Here is a 19166-nt window from a genome sequence, read left to right on the forward strand (position 1 = left end):
TTCATGACGTATTTCCGTCACGGAAGTACGTCAGCAAAATGAACGCCATCAGGTGGCAAAGAAAAAGTTCCGTTGACAGGAGTCGAACCCATGGCCTCTAGGACCGCGACGATAGCTGGCGGGCGTTTAGCCCCCTGAGCTACCGCCAAAGACATAACGGAGGTACCATGAACGCGTTTTTTGTCTTTCACACTTTCCTGTCACAGTGCTCTGATGGATGATATGAGCGTCCCCTTTGTAACGGGGCGCTACATGTGTGCCACCAGGCTCAAAAAAAAAAAAAAAAACTTCGCTGCCTCCGTAATTAGCTCCGGCAACGCGCCGTTGGTACGACCGTCCCATTCGGCGTGTTTCCAATAGGTGAAGTATAATTTCGTCGACGCTTTAACACACCGCGAGGGGGCGGCTTTAGCCCAAGCCTCGTAGAGTCACTGTATATGCTACCTTTAGGTAGCAGAGTAGCGCATAGGTCCGGCTAGCAACCACAGCTATGCGGTGAAGTCGCACTTCGTTTTTGCAGGCGACATGCCTACCATGTCGCCGGTTAGCCTGCCTGGCGTGTCGAAGACCGGCGATAAACATTGGCTGTCGATGGCTAGTGTTAATTCAGTTCGCTGCAGCGGCGGCGTCGAGAAATAAAAAAATTGGCCCAAGCGGCAGCTTCTCTGCAATGCATGGTTGCTAGCGGCGTTGGAAGACAGATGCGCAACTCTGCTACCTAAAGGTAGCATATACAGTAACTCTAAAGCCTCGCTCATAGCATCCATCCATATCGAAAAATATAGCTCTCCAACGCTCGCCTGGCCGTCGCACAGCGTTCCCCGCTCGCCTTGTGAGAATTAACGGCCAGGCTAGATGGAAGACACGACGCTCGTCGCGTTTCTCTTCGCGTTTCACGACGCTTTTAAGGAGTGCATATGGAGTATCAGTGTTTACTATGTGCTTGTTGATGCCATCTTTGCGCGGGATTCATCCATATGCGGTGTCCGGATATATCTTGACAACTTCAGCTGCCGCAAGGGTTAAATCATGATCGTGGGCGTTAGTCCTCGGTACGGAGATGTGCCACTAGGCGTCAATTGACGTGGGTGCGTCCACATCAAGCGGTGCTATATCTGCCAAACAACAATAGACATTGTACAAGCTCTCATGTACCAATGCACTATAAACAATCAACTACTTCTGTGACGACACGTTTCACTTTCGTGTAATACCGATTCCTATGACGGAGGGATCAGCCATCTTTTTTTTTTAAGAGCGGAGCTGTTTAAGCAGAGCATTGCTCCGTGACGTATGAACAGAAATTATCATCATCATGGACTGGCACGCGCTCTCTTCTTCCTCTTCTTCCCCTTCGATCCCAGAGCACGTGCGCCGATTTGACCAACGTGGAATGCAATAACTACGATGGGCGACAAAACGAGTACAGAGAGAGAAAGAAAGAGATGGAAAGAACGAGACAATGATAAATTCATGGCGAAAAAAAGTTCTTGGCGGGATTCGCACTCGCGTACCTACGATCAGAAGGCGAGCATCGTAACCGCTCGGCTATCCAGGCACGCTAGCAGCAGAGCTTAGCATAGCCTTGCATAGAACAAGGGGGTGGAAAAGGGATATGAGGATGAGGAGGATGAAAAGGGTGAGGGGAGAGAGTAAAGCGTAGCATAGGAAGAATGAGAAAGAGATAGAGAGAAAGGAAGAGGGAGAAAGAAAAAAGAAGAAATAGAAAAAACGATAGAAAGAACAAGAAAAGACACAAAGAAATAGAGAGAGAGAGAAGGAAATAGAAATAAACACACAAAAAAACAGAAAAAACTGAGAGGACAGAAAAAGAAAGAGAGGAAGAAAGAAGGCGAAAAATAAAGAGAAAAATTGGCCGCGTATCTGCGTGCTTCGCTGCAAATGTCGTGTAAAGACGATAGAAGAGGCGCTGTGTGAGATATGGACGCCATCTGGCAATACGTCGGGAAACATGAGTGCTGTGTTGCGTGCTGGTAGCCCCGGCGCAGCAGCAGGCGAAGACCTTTGCAGAGAAACGTCCGCACTCAACGAGTACTCTCCACACACTCTTTTATTTACACGTCGCCTGGGTAAAACAGGAACGCCAGAGCGGCGCCCACAACCGGCAGCCTGAAGGCCGCCCACAACGCTGCTTTTTCATTTTTTAAATATTTTTTTTTCACCTTCTTGGCCTTCTCAAAACTAAAGTTTTTCAACACCAACCCATGGCATTCGTACAGTGCAATACAGAACCGAAACCGAAACACAACAATGAGCTCGTGCGAAGGGCACGGAGGAAGGCAAATTTCAGCGCAGTCGCATTTTGCCTGTCCTGTGCCTTCTTTTACTTCGTCGTCGTCTAGTGAGCGCTGTTTCAACAAAGATGAACGCATACCAACTCGCTCAAGCTTCCATTCTTATGCATTTTCAGCGCAGCTTAAGAAACTAGGGTCCTTAAAATTACGTATGTATGCATTTTCTATTAAAGGAACACGCCACCTAATACTTACCTAGTGATGTTGCACCTCAGATATGCATGATATTTACTTTTTGATCGACAACGTTCACAAGTATGAACAGCCGTACCAGTTCAAGACGGCTGGCCCTTGGGCAAGTGGTTCAACTTTGGCCGAGTGGCTGAATCGAGAGACGTGCCGACAAACAGAAAGACAGACCAAAATTTCCGCGTTTAAGTTCCCCAAGAAAGACTATCGTCTTTAAAAAGAAGGCCACCTAGCTCCGCTCTTCTTCATGCTGTGCACCACTAATGCTGCCTGAATCTTTTTTTTTTTTTTGCACTGGATGAGCAAAATTTCCGCAATCAAACGATTTAGACTTTTAGCATCACGCTTACCAAATAGTTATTCGCTACAGCCGATATAGGCCTCGTGCGCTGCTGTTTCAAATCGGATATGCAGCGCCACTGCGGCGGCTGCTGGCAAATTGTCCCTGTTCCCTCCGTACCGCCGCGCTTGGCCGCAGCAGGTTGGCAATTAGTCCTAGCAGCGCAAGCGTGTGTACGCGGCGAAAGAAGTCGACTTCTATCTGCTCTTGCGAGTTCGCATGTCATAAAAGCTACAAGAACACGGCCGGGTAACTGCCGAATGTGCAATTTTATCATTTTCCATGGAATTCGTACGAGGCTGATCGGCGAAAACGTTGGATCGCAGCCGTTCGGCGCGCCCGATAAGCAAACTGGTCCTGTCTTCGCACAGTTTCGATTTCTATCCAAGTCACTGGCTATTGACACCCTTCCTCGCCCTTACTCCCGAATTGTTTTAAAATTTTGCATGTGTATGTATCATAGGTCGGCAAACTCACTCATGAGTCGACTGACTCAGACTCAGATCGGGTCGTGAGTCTGAGACTGGGTGAGTAATATTTTGGTGAGTTTGAGTCCGAGTGAGTCCGGTTTGAAGAAAATTTTAGCGAGTCTGAGTCCGACTGAGTCCAGTTGAGGGAAATATTGGTGAGTCTGAGTTCGAGTGAGCCCTAAGCGCAATATATATTTCTTGAGTGAGCCCGGGTGAGCTCCACCTTTTGCTGGCTGCCGACTTGTGGTCCTATCTACTCATCTTCAGCATTACTATCAGCCTTATATCGGCTTAAGTTCATACTCAAGTCTATTCACACATATCTCAACACACTAGGATTCACGTGCCACCTTAATATTTATTGATCAGAGGTATGAGTTAGAGGAAGGGGTGCTATGACCTCCCCCAGCAAACTCTTTAATGGGAAGCTCTTGATAAAAATATCTCTTGTGAGTTGCATATTTCATAAAAATATCCTTACTGGATTGATATACGATAATGATGATATATGATAACTCGTATTTGAAGGTGCTAGATCGAAAGGCGTATCGTATAGCACCGATTATGTGAGATATTGGCGTTAAAAAGGATTGACACTATGATCCAAAAAGCTAATTTTACGGCAACGGACTAATGAGTCAACTCACTCAGGCTCACTCAGACTAATGTGAAGCCATGAGTGATTCCGGCTGAGTAATGTATAGGTGAGTTTGAGTCTGAGTGAGCCCGGTTGAGAAAAAGTTGAGGGAGTCTGAGTCCGAGTGAGCCCTCAGAGCAAAATATATTTCTTGAGTGAGTCTGAGTGAGCTCCAATTTTTTTGCCGACCTATGATATGTATACACGCACACATTGAAACGCGCACGGACGAAGATACATAAAGTATGATTTAACCCCCACCAAAAAAAAAAGTTCTGGCTGCGCTACTGCCCCAGGTAATATTGACACATTGTTGGTTCCCTTGATCCTCTTATTTACTGTTCGCCCGAACGGAGATTTGCGGCAACGATTGCGGCGCAAGACACTCCTCTGCAGTGCCCAATTTGTCGGCTGTGCACGACTGTAGGACTGAGGGGCCTCAGGATCGGCTTCATGATCGCACGACCTAGACAAAAAACACAGTTGCACATGTTCAAAAATATAATTTAGCAAAGTGTTTGACGTACCAACAACGCTAGAAAACTAAAAGACGGGAAATTCATGCGGTATCTATCTTTTTATCGTTGCTAATATGTCATTTCAACTATCCCCGCTTTCTGCTAATGCGCGCCCGTCACAGGACAAGCGACGCGCGAGGCTGCCGATAAAAAGTATTCTCTATCGTACGCCAAGAAAAAAGTTTACTGGCTTCTAAACGCTCGTCGTACTCCACGCTTTTTATTTGTGCGACGCATTTTCCGAATATTTTCGACGGACCGACGGCACTTGGAGTTCTTACCTCACGCAGTAAACGTGATTAGCGGCGTACAAGTCGCCACGCCGAAGCGAACTACTTCGTTTCAAGTATTCCTGAACGTTTGCTATCCGTCCGTAGCCGCAAAAAAGCAAGCAGGGCTTGTTTTGCGTTCATATTTTCACGCATCGACGTTCGCCACACACAACTTCGAGGTACGCGCCGGGAGGAGAACAGGGACAAAATGCCCGAAGTGGCCGCATTGGCGCTGCGCACTCGGGAGAGCGGTGGCGCCATCAACTGAGCGCACGAGGACTATAGCGGCGCCTCTTGCGTTTTGTGTTTCGTTATAAAAAAAAATTATGTCACTGAAATGAAGTGTGATCAACTAAAGCTCGTATTTAGTTTGCTATAACCAATAATTCGCTGTATCAGTGTTCCTTACAACAAGGTTCAACTGTATAAAATTTTGAATGCTCGGTGGACAGACGGAGTTTATGAAGGTGGTTATATTAACGAAAGCTTTTTAACCTTGGTGTAACAAGGACAAGCACCACAGCGACGTAACTGTAGGTTATGCACGAAGAGTATCGCTATCCCGATAGGCGTACGCGTCATGACATCACAGCACACTGGCCCGCTACGTTGCCGCAAGCGCTGCGGTTGTCGCACACGCGAGCTCACCCACAGGAAACGCTTGCACCCTTCTTCGTAACTGCTTCCTTACACCCGCCGCAGAGGGACCGTAGTTATGGTGCTCGACTGCTGACCCGTACGTCGTGGGATCGAATCCCGGCTGGATTCCGATGGAGGCAGAATGTTATAAGCCCGTATACTGTGCGATGTCGGTGCACGTTAAAGAACACCAGACGGTCGAACTTTCCAGAGCTCTCTACTACGACGTTTCATAATCGTATCGCGATTTTGGGACGAAGGACCCCCAACCACTATTATTGATTACTGCCATACTGCTACGAGCGAGAAGCTGGTAGCTCAGTTTACGAAAACATTTCTCAGTAGTTTTCTCGCGCTTGAAACACTGTATAGTTCCATCCGGTGAGAATTCCACAGGCAGGAAACAATGGATTCAAGACACAGTGATCAGGGTTTTTGACTATTTATTCAACATGAACAATGCAAGTCTATGAACAAGGGAGGAGGTTCTTCGACCGTTCGGAGCATATTTGAAGTAAATAAAAAAAGATGTTTGGCTTATATTTTCATCCGGTCAGTTTATCCGAGGCGAATATCTTGTAATGATGTTCTTTTTACAATTTCAATGTTTGAATTGTCGAATGAAATGAGTGAGGAAAAAACAACAAATTATTACAAAACACGGCCTTGGCTCATTGAATAAGTGTGTAACCGGCACGATGCTATCTCTCACAGCTTTGCCCGTACGAAAACAAACGGAGGAGTGATCGAAAGATGAGCATCTTGTGTACAACCAAGAACAACAGAATATTTACACACACGACTTTGTACTGCACCGCAACATCCGATGCATGTTCTTTTGGACGGCACCAAAAAAAGCACAAACATGCGCCACAGAAGAAGGGCGCGGATCACAATACATACATGCATCATCGACTTGATGCGAAAAAAAAAAAAAAAATGCCCAAGACAGAACGAGAACATTGCGAGGGAATGTGTGGTGGAACATAAATTAATGACGAAGGCCCCTGAAATGGCCATCTATTTACAAAAGTGAGATGCAGGTATCACAGTCGTAAGAACGTTTAACATTCAACACGCAACGTTTAACATTCGGTGTGTTCTTGCGTGGCGCAACTTAGCCGCGCTGATGCCGCAGATTTAAAGGGCCACTAAAGAGGCATATTGGATACACATGTTTGTGTGTTATACACACATACATATGTATGTGCAGTCAAGAGAGAAGCTGGATTTTAAGACAGGACCTGTTCCTGACGTCATTACGTTCAAGTACTAGAAGTTTTGCAAAATTTTGAATGTTTTTAACGTCCTGAAGCACGAGTATGATGGCCCCGAGAGAGGCTTCATTGGGAAAACTGAACTACAGTACACGGACGAGCATGTCATTCCGATCCCAGCGGAATGCCGCAGCTGCCGCGGCCGGGAATGCGTGTTCTCAACAGATGTGTTCCTTCGGCTCAGCGGGCACATTTGAAAGCCTTATTTCATGGCTATGCCAATTCAGTTATGTCCCTTGTTTACACCATATTATTGCAATTACGCCCTGGATCAAGCCTTGTTTTTTTTAATTTCTTTTTGCAACTTTTGTTCTTGACATCAGTATGCGCTGCTGCGGGAACACATGCGTATTGATCACATATATCCCTTCATAGCTTTCAGGCGTCAGTGCAGCGCTTCCATAGTTCAGCCCCTTGGTTTTCATAATGTATGTTGCGTTTCTGATCCAATTGTATGCAGTGATATTCAGACGGGAGTGTAATATATGTGCTTGAAAAGCTAGGCTCAAGCAATATGTCGTAGTGTAGTTAAATCTGAATTAAATCGGTCTCGAAAGAACAATTTTGTGTTCCTAAGAGACTTACTAAATGCTGCCCCTATAATGCCCCTTTAAAACGTGCATCATGAGATGTGTTCAGTTTCTCTCGTGGAACACGCAAAATGCCCTTGACGGAGGGACGCGCGGAAAGCGCTCCATGTGGCCGGCGCAATGAAGACGCCGCTCAGGCTGAGACAGGCGGCATGCGCAGAATGCCCATCGGGAAAGTGCCGTTGGTGAACTTGAAGTGCCTCTTGTCGTAAAACTTGTGCAAGGCCGGACTGAGAGGGTGGTGCGCCTTGAGGTGCAAGTAGTGCACTTCGGGCTCGTTGGTCGTGTGGCCGCACTCTTCGCAGACATACACTTTGGCCCGGCGCTCTTTGTAGGCGTACTTGTGCTGGATGCCGTGGACCTTGAGCGTGTGCGACTCGAGCGAGCAGCGCTGCGTGAACGCCTTGTCGCACCGGTCGCAAGAGTACGGGCGGACACCTGTGGCAGAAAGAACAAGCAAAGAATACGTTTTTTAGTCAGCGACAAGGGCGCGTTACAAAGCACAGTACTATACACAGCACGTACACCCGCGCCAGTTGGAAAGCGGCTACTTGATACGTGTGATTATGATGATGACACGTAGTGTTTTATGGCGCAAGGGGGGCCACAAACAGAGCACCATGGAGTGGGACGATGTGATAAATGACAATGAAACAGTGGAACTGGCTATGTGGTGTCCTAATACAGTCGCTGAAAGAGCGTAATGTGTATAAGCAGTAAAATCGCGAGAATGGTTTGTGCGATGTACAATGAACCTCAGAGAAATGATGTGGTACAAGCCGATGGCCTAAGATATGGTTCTACAACAGTTCCTCGTGACACTGCTAGTCCATGACGAAGCTAGCAGAAATTTACATTTTCACATCACGACAACCATAAATATATGTTGACAACGTTTATTTTCTTACCAGTGTGCGTTCTTGTGTGGCGCTTGAGGTCGAAAGTGTCGTTGAAGCCCTTTGCGCAGAAGGTGCACAGATATCGCTTGACGTCACTGTGGCACTTGAGGTGGCGATTGAGGAGTCGCTGGAGGGCAAATGTCTTGCCGCATTCCCCACATGAAAGCCTACGTGAGAAAAGGAGCAACTGTGGTCAGATGTAGTTCGAGTTATGCTTGTTTAACCTTGCTTTACTTTAAAGAAGCGTACAAAATCTACACGAAACTACAATGAACACTATTGTACCACTGTCACGCAGATAACCTCCCCATTTGAGATTTTTTTTTTTTTTACTGTCAAGGATTTAAAATGAGGCCAGGTCATAAGACACGCCCAAACCATTCGTGCGCCTTATCTTGAATAAGAGTATCATATGTTGGTTATATATTGGTTTTTTCGTCGAATAATGCTGCAGCCCGCACGTCACCTTTAACACGCGCTACCGCGTGACAGTGGCACGGAGTACAAGCGCAACTAACTTGCTGGTTTGAGGTCTCGCTGCAGGCTGCTGATGCTGCTGCTGCACCGGCCGCTGCTGCGGTGGTGGCGGCGGCACTGGCGTCTGCAGCGACCTCTGAGGAGAACCGAGAGGAGACTCCACTGACCGAGAGCCCTGGCTGCTGTTCGAATCGTGGGAGTCTGCTGCCGACGGCGGTCGTGGATACTGGACACTGGTCCGCCGGCCGGCCTTGTTGAGGAACGGGTTCTTGATGCCATGACCGCCGTTGACAAACTCGATATCCACTTCCATGGGGACGCCCAGTCGCTGCCGCATAAAGCTTAGCCGGGCCTGCAACTCTTCGTTCGTGCATGGAGGCAAGTCATCGTCGTTCATGGCCTTATTGGAGACGGGAGGGGGAGAGTGCCGTGCCACGGGAGACGTGGGCGGATGGTAGAGGGCGTGCGCTAAGGGCGAAGCGGCTGGCACGCGGGTTCTGGCGTCCAGCGGCATGTCCATGGAAGGAGGCATGATCAATGGCCGACTCGTCTGGGGTGGGTAACGGGAAATGGGCGACTGGATCACGGGCACCCGCAAGGGTCGTGGGTCTTGCGTTAGCGGCACGGGGTGTGACGTAGGAGGAGGCCGGGGCACGCGGAGTAGGAAGGTCGTGGAGGACGACACCTCGGAGGAGGAGTCCTCCGAAGACAGGTCATCGCCGCTCTGCTGGCAGCCCTTGTCTCCCTCGCTCGATGAAGGTGGCGTCGGAGGAGACGCGGGGGGAATGGTCAGGCGAGTGAATCCCTCTGCACAGCTGAACACCGGTGGTCCCAGATCTGCGCGAAAAAAAAAAAAAAGGAAGGGGGTCTTATTGAGTGCACAGGCACACTATCAGGCATTGAGCGAGCGTAACATCTATCGGTGGAAAAGCGCTGAAGTTACGTGGAAACATGCAGCGAGCGTTTATGCGATTGATGAAATGGCATTGTTACTCGCTTCAGACACAATCCTAGCTTCCTCTAAGTCACGTCTATCCTACGCGGATTTAACGAGAAGGCGCACCATCAGTTTTTACGATGACACTTCCCGTTCTATCTGGAAAGTGCGGTATGACGAATCATAATGGGGAGCTGTACTCGGTCTCGACGCCGCTGGTTAATCGCAGGCTACCGCGGGTTTCTTTATTGGCGCTTACAAACGACGACGGGAAGTACAAGGCTACACGAGGAAGGGATTTCACCATTTCGCGAGAAGTTTGCAAGAAGGCGCCGCAATGAGCAGGTGGGCAGGCGATCGGCAGGAACGGGACTGTTCCCGGTACAAGACCGGCGACAGTTAAAAGCTTTTCCCTAATAGCATACGTGAAGCCGCCCAACGACGGGTTTCGAATCCGCAGCCATTGAATGCAAACAAAAGCCTCGCGCAGTAACCGAAGCATCCGCGATCCCGAGGCGGGCGTCAGAAACCATTCGCGGAACGCGCTCAGCTATGCGCCTTCAAATGGGAAACACACGAAAAAATAAATAAATAAATAAAGGTCCAGTACGTTGAACGGGACGGCGAGGACGCACGCATGGACAACAGCCAAGCCAAGCGGGCGGGCATAGAAGGCAAGTCCGCTGCTCACTCAACGCTGTTCTATTTTTTTTTTTTTTTTTTGCGTTTTAAAGAAAGTGAGCTGGGCAGGAGTAAGTGGGCAACCCGGATCGACTCTGTCGCCAAGGAAGTGACACACCGAGGGGCAGAATGTTTCTTTTCTCTTTGGCCCCGCGTGCCCGTTTCTTGAGGAGATCCTCAGGCGCGATGTCTCGGGAGTGCTACCCGCTGTGGAGACAACAACGCTGCGCAGGAAAGTGGCCACGGGAGACTCCCCCGGGCGAGCTGTAAAAGGACCTAACGTACACTGTACCTAACTCCACAACGGTACCACCCCGAATCTTCTCAGGAAAGGTTCTCATCGGCTCGCGTTTCGCTCATCTCCAGTTGCCGAAAGAGAAGCCAACCGGTTTCCCCAGTCTTGTAAAGCGACAGTGCTTCACTTTTTTTGTACACACAGTTTTACTAGCGGAAGCAGAAGGGCGTGAGCTCGAAAACTGTCATCTTACCGTTACGATCTCGCTGACTCGACAGAACGAAAACAGTATGGAGGCTAGGAGGCTATAAAAACAGGAAGGGGAGGCAAATGTTTTGACGCGTCGCAAGGATAACCCATAGAGGAAAAAAATAAAAGCAACTTATACGTTAGATTAAGGAGCAAAGTATAATTATCTCTCCGGAATCTTAACGCGGCCGGCACTAGTCGTAAATCACCGCCGCCTCAAGCGCGGCGCTCCATGACCGATCTCTGGACGGCAGAGGGGAGACAGAACAATCAGCTGGCAAAAACGAAGAAAAAAAATAAGTGGCGCAGCTTGTTAACGAGGGCGCCAATAAGCGTGGCGGCGCACCTGGTAATAAAGAAGCATACACAGAAGAATGCCAAAGATACACACAAAAGAGGTTGACGAACGGCCCATTGGAGAGGAAGCCGAGAGCGAAGTGAGCCTCCAGAGCAGTCTCGAGAAAACGACCGAGGAGGAGGAAGAAGCGAAACGCCGGGGGTGGTGCATCGTATAACCCGGTTGTGAGCACTATAGGAAGCAGCGGGCATCCTCCTTAAACCGCTGCTCAGACATAAGGGGGCATTCCAGCCTATACGGGGGCACCCTTCTTCCCACCTGGAGGAAGGAAGATCGCCGCAAAACGGCGCTCTCCTTCCGCGAACGAACAGGGCAAGGCCGGGCAGCTGTAGAGAAAGGACGACACTGCGTGCGTGGTCGTTGCAGTGCCTTTTCGGAACGTGAGGTGGTAGTGGAGGCGGGGGGAGGGGAAAGCGCAGAGGTGTGTAACGTGCCTTTCTGAGCCGCCGGCCGGGCAGCTGGAGCGCGCGCCCGCCGCTTCGGCAAATTGCTTCCTGGTGCATTTCAAGGACTGACCGGTTGGACGGCGGACATCTGCGCGTGCCGGTCGCTTGTTGTTGTTGTGGGTCAGTAAGCTATCGACGAGCGCGCCCAGGGTGGGCTCCATCGATACGGTGGCCGCCTTTTTGCGGGTGTCAGGCCTCCACAGGAAGATACGTATCGCGGAGCTTGCTTGCTCAGCCACTTTCACGCCGCCCTTTCTTCGCCAGTGCAAGGAAAAAAGGGGGGAGGAAAGACTTCCCTGCCCGGGCGCCAGGCTGACCGGAAAACCCGAGCTCCAGAAGTCAGGGTCGAGTGCATTGCCGAATGTGTAAGCAAAGAAGGTTTTGTGACTCCGGCTCAATATGTGTACGCGGGGATTGTCGGCCCGGCAACAACGGATCCAGCCACTTTCACTGGCGTTTCCCTACGTACGGTGCCTCGATGCATCAAGACCTGGTGTAGGCAGGGCTCTACTACCACTAGCCGCCAACGACTTGGCCACAGGGCATCGTCTCTCTAGGTGTTTACAGCGCTCCTAGAAAAATCATACCCTGTTAAGAAATATTCCAGCCGCCCTGTGCACTCGTTTCTGCACTACAAAGTTCTGGAGGAAAGCGAAGGCCCCATACTATCCCGACGCAGTACACGCAGTGGGGCAGTTAAGGCGTTTGACAAGGGGAACCATGACAAACAATGAGTCTGTCATACGGATTTGCACACGTCGTCTGTGAAGGACCAGTGGAGAACACAACAGTAGCTTCGACTGTAATAATATTGTCGTCGAACAGGCAACGAAAATTACTCGACGAAACAAGTCCTTTTTCTGGTTACTTGCGAAGAAAGTTGCGCTTTCTAGCTCTAGGAGAAGCAGTAATTCAACATACGCTCGCCAACTGTGCTGTCAAAGCCAAGCATGTCTCCGGCTAATAGTGGTTGTCTGTCAAGTCTAGAAAAGCGACCCCGGCTTCCTAGTCATTTCTACACACTACGCACATCATGTGAGCTGACCTTTAAGCCTTCGTAGAAAAATATTCCTTCGGCATCCACGTTTCCCGTTTTGTAGTTCTACGCTATTGCCATTGCTGTACATATAGCCGCAAGTGTCGTGGCGCCCTAAATAATTACCAGTAATAGCTCTTCTGATTTGTTTCCCGGGTGTATATCCTGTGTCTTGACGTCACGGCGCCGGTATTCGGTGGGAGCAGAACTCCCACCTTCTGGCACTCTCTCCGGCTGGTGTCCGCTATGCCGCTAATCACTGCGCAGCCCGACGCGTCACAGCGTGGCACCACCGAGCTAGGTCGAAAACATCTTGACGAGACCATCCCCTGTAAAACCAACTCAAATGGTTCGTAGAGGAAATATTGGCGTTCACTTATTTCAACGCTGGGGGCCTGCCAGTATTTCCCTCTCCATTATGGGGGGCAACGTGGGTAATGTTTCAGCGCAGCAGACCCCCCCCCCCCTCCTCCCCCACCTCTTCTCAACCCCCTCACACTGAGGCCCTTACGATCAGAGCGCAGTGCAAATACGAGGTCTCAGGGGGAGGGTTCACCCGTATGCTTCTAGGGTTTCCAGTTTCAGGACCTCCATCTGAATGAGTATTCGAACATGTGATGTCAGTGTTCTTTAACCCTCGCTGTCACTTTGCCTTGAGCAAGAGAGCTGCAGAATACCTTCTTTATCTACTCCCGTCCCGTTGGATGTTTTACACAGAAAGCAGATTGCAGAGAGGGGGAAAAAGAAGGGGGGGGGAGGCTTCACTTTGTAGACGGCAGCGACCTTGCATATTTGATAAGAAAAAAGCCGTAAGTAAACCCCCCCGACCGCGAAGCGATTTTTATCACTTCCAGAACACTGACCTCATCCTGGAAGAAGACCCTACGCGGCTTATCAAATTAGCGACGCGTCTAGGCAGTGGGAAAACACCCAAGGCAATGCGCTCTGCTTCACGTCACAACGGCGTGAACAGTGCCGCGATTTATGTTACGCGGTGTTCGTATAGTGGATGTCGACAGACAAAACAAACAATGAAGCTACATTCGAGGCTACGGTGACTGCGGTGTGAATCATAACTGTAACCAGGAGACCTTTTCAAAAATCCTGCGGCGTCTCGGTCAAAAGGTTTTGCAACCACCCAACCGACTCCTTTCCGACTAACGCTGGAGTAAAAACAATTATGTGTCTTTACTATCGCAAACACCATTGACCAGCGAAGCTGAGGGGAAGCCTCGGCAAAGTTGTGTAAAGCTGGCGAAGAAGAGCTTGGTTTAGCAAACCAAGATCAAAGCTAAGCAAGGTTCCTCCTCTCTCTCGCCTAACTCATTCGTTGCCTTGACACTCCATTGCTTTACACTCACTCTTGCTGCACTAAGCTTATGCTATGCTTTCCCTCTCGCTATACACTACCCCTTCTCCCGACTTGGCTAGGCTGGCTAGGCTGCGAATATCGCTGCTCACGGACCAAGCTCGACTTTAGGAGGTCCGCTGTAATATATTAGTTGCTTCGTCCTAATCATAAATACTTTTCTTTATTTGTATAGTACGCGTTCGTCGAACCACGAGCGGCCTTCTCACATAACAGAACTATAAAAAAAAATGGTTGATCACACCACCGCGAGGTGTCGCCACCCGAACAAGCTCATTTCCGAACACGTGTAGAACTACCGCATCTTCACTTTTCATTTCCCGCAATGTTCGTGCAACGATCAGAAACGTGCACCGTGGTCGTAAAACACGGTTATTGGCCAGAAGAGCGCGACTTTACACGGACTTTGGTAACGAAGGTACCGCCGTGTCATAGGCGTAGCCACATACATTTTCCCCCGGGAAGGGGGGGGGGGGGGGTTCAATCATACTTCATGTATGTTCGTGCGTTTCTATGAGTGTGTGTATATACACATGCACAAATGAAAATTTTCAGGGGTTTGACCCCTCCACTGGCTGCGCCAATGCGCCGTGTGTCGTCCCTTTTCCCAAATCCGGGTAAAGTCGCTGTTCCAAACACGAGCACGTCTACCATGTTACATGTGAACTTTACATTACTCATTCCAATGTAAATTTGCAGAAGTTGCCAGTTAGGGCTCTGCAACGCCTTCTTGTAATTATATACGGTAACAAAGTACCGACTAATTTCAGCGAGACGTAGCTCATAACTGGAAGATGCTCCTCGGTAAAAGACATTCGGTAATGTACAAGAGTGATATTTTTTTGCTTCGGTACGAGCGCAGCGCTTCCGCCACACTACTTGTAGCTGTACAGCAACGTGCACTCCGGGCAAATAGGAACATTCCGCAAGTGCAGCAACTGCGAAGTTCGGTGCTGTTCTTATTTAAATTAACACAACAGCGAGCGAGCGACCCGTAAGCGTTACCAGTTTCAAATGTAGTATACGGTCCCGCAATTATGCGGCGATGGATTGGGTCCCTCGGCCATAACGACCATTCCCTTTTGTCATCCAGGACAACAAGAAGCCCAAAAGGGAGGAAGAGGCCGCGCGAGAGCAGAAAGTCGTTAGCGCGTCTCACGTCAGCAGCGCCGCTCCTCCTTCCCCGCCACGGCGCAACGACAAAAAAGTAACGGAAACTGCGCGGCGCGACAAACGCAACCTGTCACGCTGCTCGAATGCAGACAGGTTCCCTCCCTCCACTCGGAATGCCTCGCAAGAGCGCACCGAGTGAACGGTCGGTGAGAGTGAGTCCGGCCTTGGCAATGAACGGCTACACTTTCACCTTCCTCCGGCGGCGAAAGGGCCGGGCAAGCCGTTTTTGCGTTGCGCCAGCGCCAACCGGTTTGCCGCCGCAGCGGCAGGCCCGAGCATAGTGGACGCCGAATGCTTTCTTTTCCGCGCGCCGATATCCATACATGACCTGTTGGCCGCGTGTAGGTAGGAGCGCGGGGAAACAGCGAATGAAAACGCGCGTATCTCAACGTGACGCTGCGCGCCTTCTTGTGGCATCTTCGCTGCCCGAGGCAGACAGATTACCTCCTGCTACGACGGCTCTCCGGACTGTGTCGCAAGCAATTTCTTCACACTCGCTTACCCTTCACATTGCTGTAAAGGGATGAAACGGTTCCACACGGGCGTGCGAAACGCTCGATTAAACGCGCGTCAAGCGGATGCGGACACGCAGAAACCGTTCATCTTTGAGAGTGAGCGGAGGCGACTACAGCACAGCAATAAGCTTAGTACGAAACAAACTGCTCTTAATGGCGAGAAATGTGGCGTGCAACTCTGAGCGCAAGGCGCTAAGTAAACGGGTACATCTAACGTACAGGACCTTAGAATATTTGCACCTCTTCAGTACGCGGTCACTTGCCTAACCACTAAGGTCCACAGCGTGAATTCGAAAAGAAAAAGGAAGAGCGAACGGTTCCTCCTCTCTAAACACGCAAGCCTCCACGGCAATCTGCTTCGGATCGCTTCACCAAATGCCTTCCCCATCCCGCGAGCGTCGTTAGCATGCACGGAGAGCGAAGACGCAACCGGTGGTAGGCGAGCACGACTCGTGCAGACGGAAGGAAACTGACCCTCCTGGAATATAGCGGAGCCTGTAACGGACAGCAGTTTCGCAAGACGCACGGACATCTGGTGCGCGCCCAGCAAAAGAAACACCAGATGCGCTCCAAGAACCGTTAGAAGAAAAAGTGGAAGGGGAAATCGGTTGCGATAACTGCCGCACGAAGACGCGACCGCTGGCGAAGAAGATAGGGCCGAGCCTGGAGTTTTGATTCCGAGCCGATTGTCGCTGTCGTTCTCATTCGCAGCGAGGCGCACAACTCGGAAAAAAGAGACGGGGCATCGCGGTTGCGTCACGTGTTTACCGCGGCGTGTTTTTCCGGTGCCGAGCCGGCGGCACCAAGGGCAAGGGCAGCTCGCTTCCTAGTTCAAGGAAAACGCCGCGCGCGGTCCCTCAAGGTCCCATCTCCGCCGATGCGCTTCTCCTGTCCGCCGCGCGACGCACCCAAAGGGTTCTCGTTTCCGGGCTACGCCGGCGGCCCTGCCAGCGCATCGCCTATTCCACGCTCTTACGAAGAACGCGACCGGATTATGGAACGCCGTGGCACCGACCGCGTGAAAGCTGCACGATGCTGGCACTTCGCGAGCGACCCGCTTTGAATGCAAAACGAAATCGCCGATTACGAGGTACGCGTAAACGAGAAACAAATTCTCTTTTCCGCCGACTGTCCCCGTCTCCCAACAACAGGTGGAGGAACTAAAGAACCGAGATGCTGCGTTACGTGGGTGAACGTGCATTAAGCTGTGCTTTAGTCCAGTCGTTTTGGTATCCTTCATGCACGCGCATGCACAATGTGGCGCCGCAACTACTACCTGGACCTGAGGTCCACCTTGTGGTCTTGGCGGCTTCCGCCGAACACGTTTTAATCGCAAAGTCCGCAACTTGCGATCGCGCTGAAATCGATGCAACACTTACCGATTACGAGGTTCCCTTGGTACAGCGGATAAGTAGACAAGGTCTGCGACTGCGTCTGCTCCTTCGGGCTTGGCGGGGGCGTCACCGCAGGCGAAGACGGCGACCGGCGCCGCCGGCACAGAGGATTTCGCACCAAAAATACTCTGGGCATGCTGAACACAGTCGTTGGTTAGTAATCCAGGTTCGTTGCAGAAATATCGCGAAGCGCGCGTAAAAATCCCAGCGCGAAGACTCCAGCAACGTAACACGCTAGCTGTGCAGGGCTGCTCTAAGTCCAAAGTCCCGCGGCCAGAACACGCCAAGTGCGCGCACTCAGGGAGGGGGGCAAAGCAGACGCACGGCCGGAACCTGCGACGTCTGAACGCACTCTGGCGAATGTGGGCTACTGGACTCGGCTACCAAGGTAAGCGAAAGCGGCAGCTACGTCACGGCCCTTGTGGCGAGGGTGGTGCATGGGGCGAGGAGGCATCTGCATGCACTTGCCCACTTGCCCCGCCGTCGAGGGCAACTTTTTTTTTTTCCTGCTCGGTCGTTGGAGGAGAGAAAAAAGGCTCGGCAGGCGTAGAAAGGGCGAAGGGGTGGCCGAATGGCGAAGGCAGGCCTTTGCTTCCTAATAGTTGTTCGTACAGGAACATGGGAAAGCTTGAAGAGGGAGAGGAGAAAGAAAGGGGACGAGGGGCAAACTTGGCGCATGCGCTCTATCTGTGTAGCTTGTCACTAGTCGGTCAGTGACACGTTTGCCTTCTTTCCGGCTGAAACGAAAGATGGGGGGAGATTCTTTCCGAGGTCCGTCCTCCGCACTGGCCTTATGTGCCAAACAGAAACGAGACGACCCGCGACTTCTCACGAACTTCTACCCTCCATGCTACGGGTCCCCGGAGGCGACGTTCTATTTTAAAGCGATTCCTCGCGGGCGCACGTTTTCTCGCACATTACTGATTCTCCGTCTTCATCGATATCTGGGGCATCTTAGAATTTTTTTCGTCAAAGTCACGGAGGCGCTTGCCGGCGATGACGCACTTCGGGACGGAAACGCGGAGACTGTCACGTTGTCACTGGGGCCGCGAAACTCGACTTCCAGAGAAGAAAATAAAAAAAAACCCATCGCGCTGATGTTGTTCGCCTCTGCTATCTTCTCCAAGCGTCGTCCGTAGAGTAGAGTAGAACCTTGAAACCGTGTAATGAGTCTTTCTGAATCCGAGTGACGCAAAACGCTCAAGTTCTCGCGCGCAACTGGCGGAAGGAACCGTGCGGCACGTTGCCCCAATAGCGCATCCCATTCCTTACCTTGGCAATGAAGCCCGGCAGTCGATGTCTTCTTCTTTTTCGTCTACCACGCAGGGCTAATCGCCGGCCGCTAATAAAGCCGCTGCGAGACTGTGTTTTGGCACGCCGGGACTTGGCAGAGCGCATGCTGTATACGGCGCGCACTGGCAGGGCAGCTCTTGACATCGCTAGACGCGCCAACCGAGGCTGCAGACGTCGGCGTAAATAAGAAAAATTCTTGGCAGCCGTGGGCCCAGGCGTTCGTGCGTTGACCTGACGCGTCGCTAGTCTCTGTTTACACACAGTGTAGTCAGATGGAGCGTGAACAATGTCAGGATGTCCGCTTCATTTTTCTCCTTTTCCTTCGATGTGCAACGCTTTGTCGACGCCAACAGGAACGGCATGACTCGAGTGTCAAAACCGAAATGTCGTTGTTGTTCGCACCCAGTCAACCGTGACTCCCACTGTGAGGGATTGGCCATGATACTGGTAGTTATATAAACTCTTCTAAGAGTTCCGAATATAGTAGTTTAAAGGTTAGAAACTGCGAATTAAAGATGAAATTTGGGTGCGTGGTGTACACAAAGCAAAAATAATTTACATACAATTCATTATTGGCAATGAGAAACTGTAGTACTTGTTTATACAAGCTACGTGACCGATTGGTTTTATTAATATATGTCGCACTGCCAAGCAAACATTCGTGTTGGAGAACCCAAAAATGGGATACGGAGACTCTGAAAGACAGAATCGCAGACAGGTCTTTTCCAAGAGCTCGTAACGGAGTTTGTCAGGGTGCATTTGATGATGATGATGATGATGATGATGATGATGATAACCTCTCACTAGTGGCGCTTACCCACAAAGGGGGATGGGCCAAGAACCGGGCGGCAGGATTT

At 50.6% G+C, this 19166-nt stretch overlaps 1 protein-coding gene across 2 annotated transcripts; it reads right to left on the reverse strand.

Moving 5' to 3' along the window:
• Window positions 1–5811: 5811 nt before the first annotated feature.
• LOC119382616 (transcriptional regulator ovo) lies at window positions 5812–17393 on the reverse strand. Of its 2 annotated transcripts, none has more exons than XM_037650396.2 (4): window positions 17002–17393; window positions 8791–9460; window positions 8156–8313; window positions 5812–7685 (listed from the first exon to the last, which is right to left on the reverse strand). In XM_037650396.2, the coding sequence occupies exons 1-4, from the start codon at window positions 17150–17152 to the stop codon at window positions 7381–7383; spliced, it is 1284 nt and encodes a 427-aa protein (XP_037506324.1). In that variant the 5' UTR covers window positions 17153–17393; the 3' UTR covers window positions 5812–7380. The 2 variants fall into 2 exon arrangements, with proteins under 2 accessions (XP_037506324.1, XP_037506323.1); XM_037650395.2 differs by having other exon boundaries at window positions 8665–9460.
• Window positions 17394–19166: the final 1773 nt, after the last annotated feature.

This window comes from Rhipicephalus sanguineus, chromosome 2 (genome assembly GCF_013339695.2).
Source record: "Rhipicephalus sanguineus isolate Rsan-2018 chromosome 2, BIME_Rsan_1.4, whole genome shotgun sequence".
Taxonomy (NCBI): domain Eukaryota; kingdom Metazoa; phylum Arthropoda; class Arachnida; order Ixodida; family Ixodidae; genus Rhipicephalus; species Rhipicephalus sanguineus.

Coding starts and splice junctions, on each gene's coding strand:
- LOC119382616 (XM_037650395.2), bottom strand. CDS start 17,152: ATGCCCAGAGTATTTTTGGTGCGAAATCCTCTGTGCCGGCGGCGCCGG. Junction 9,461..17,001: donor CCAAGGGAACCTCGTAATCG/GTAAGTGTTGCA, acceptor TTTTTCGCGCAG/ATCTGGGACCACCGGTGTTC. Junction 7,686..8,155: donor CCACACAAGAACGCACACTG/GTAAGAAAATAA, acceptor TTTCTGCCACAG/GTGTCCGCCCGTACTCTTGC.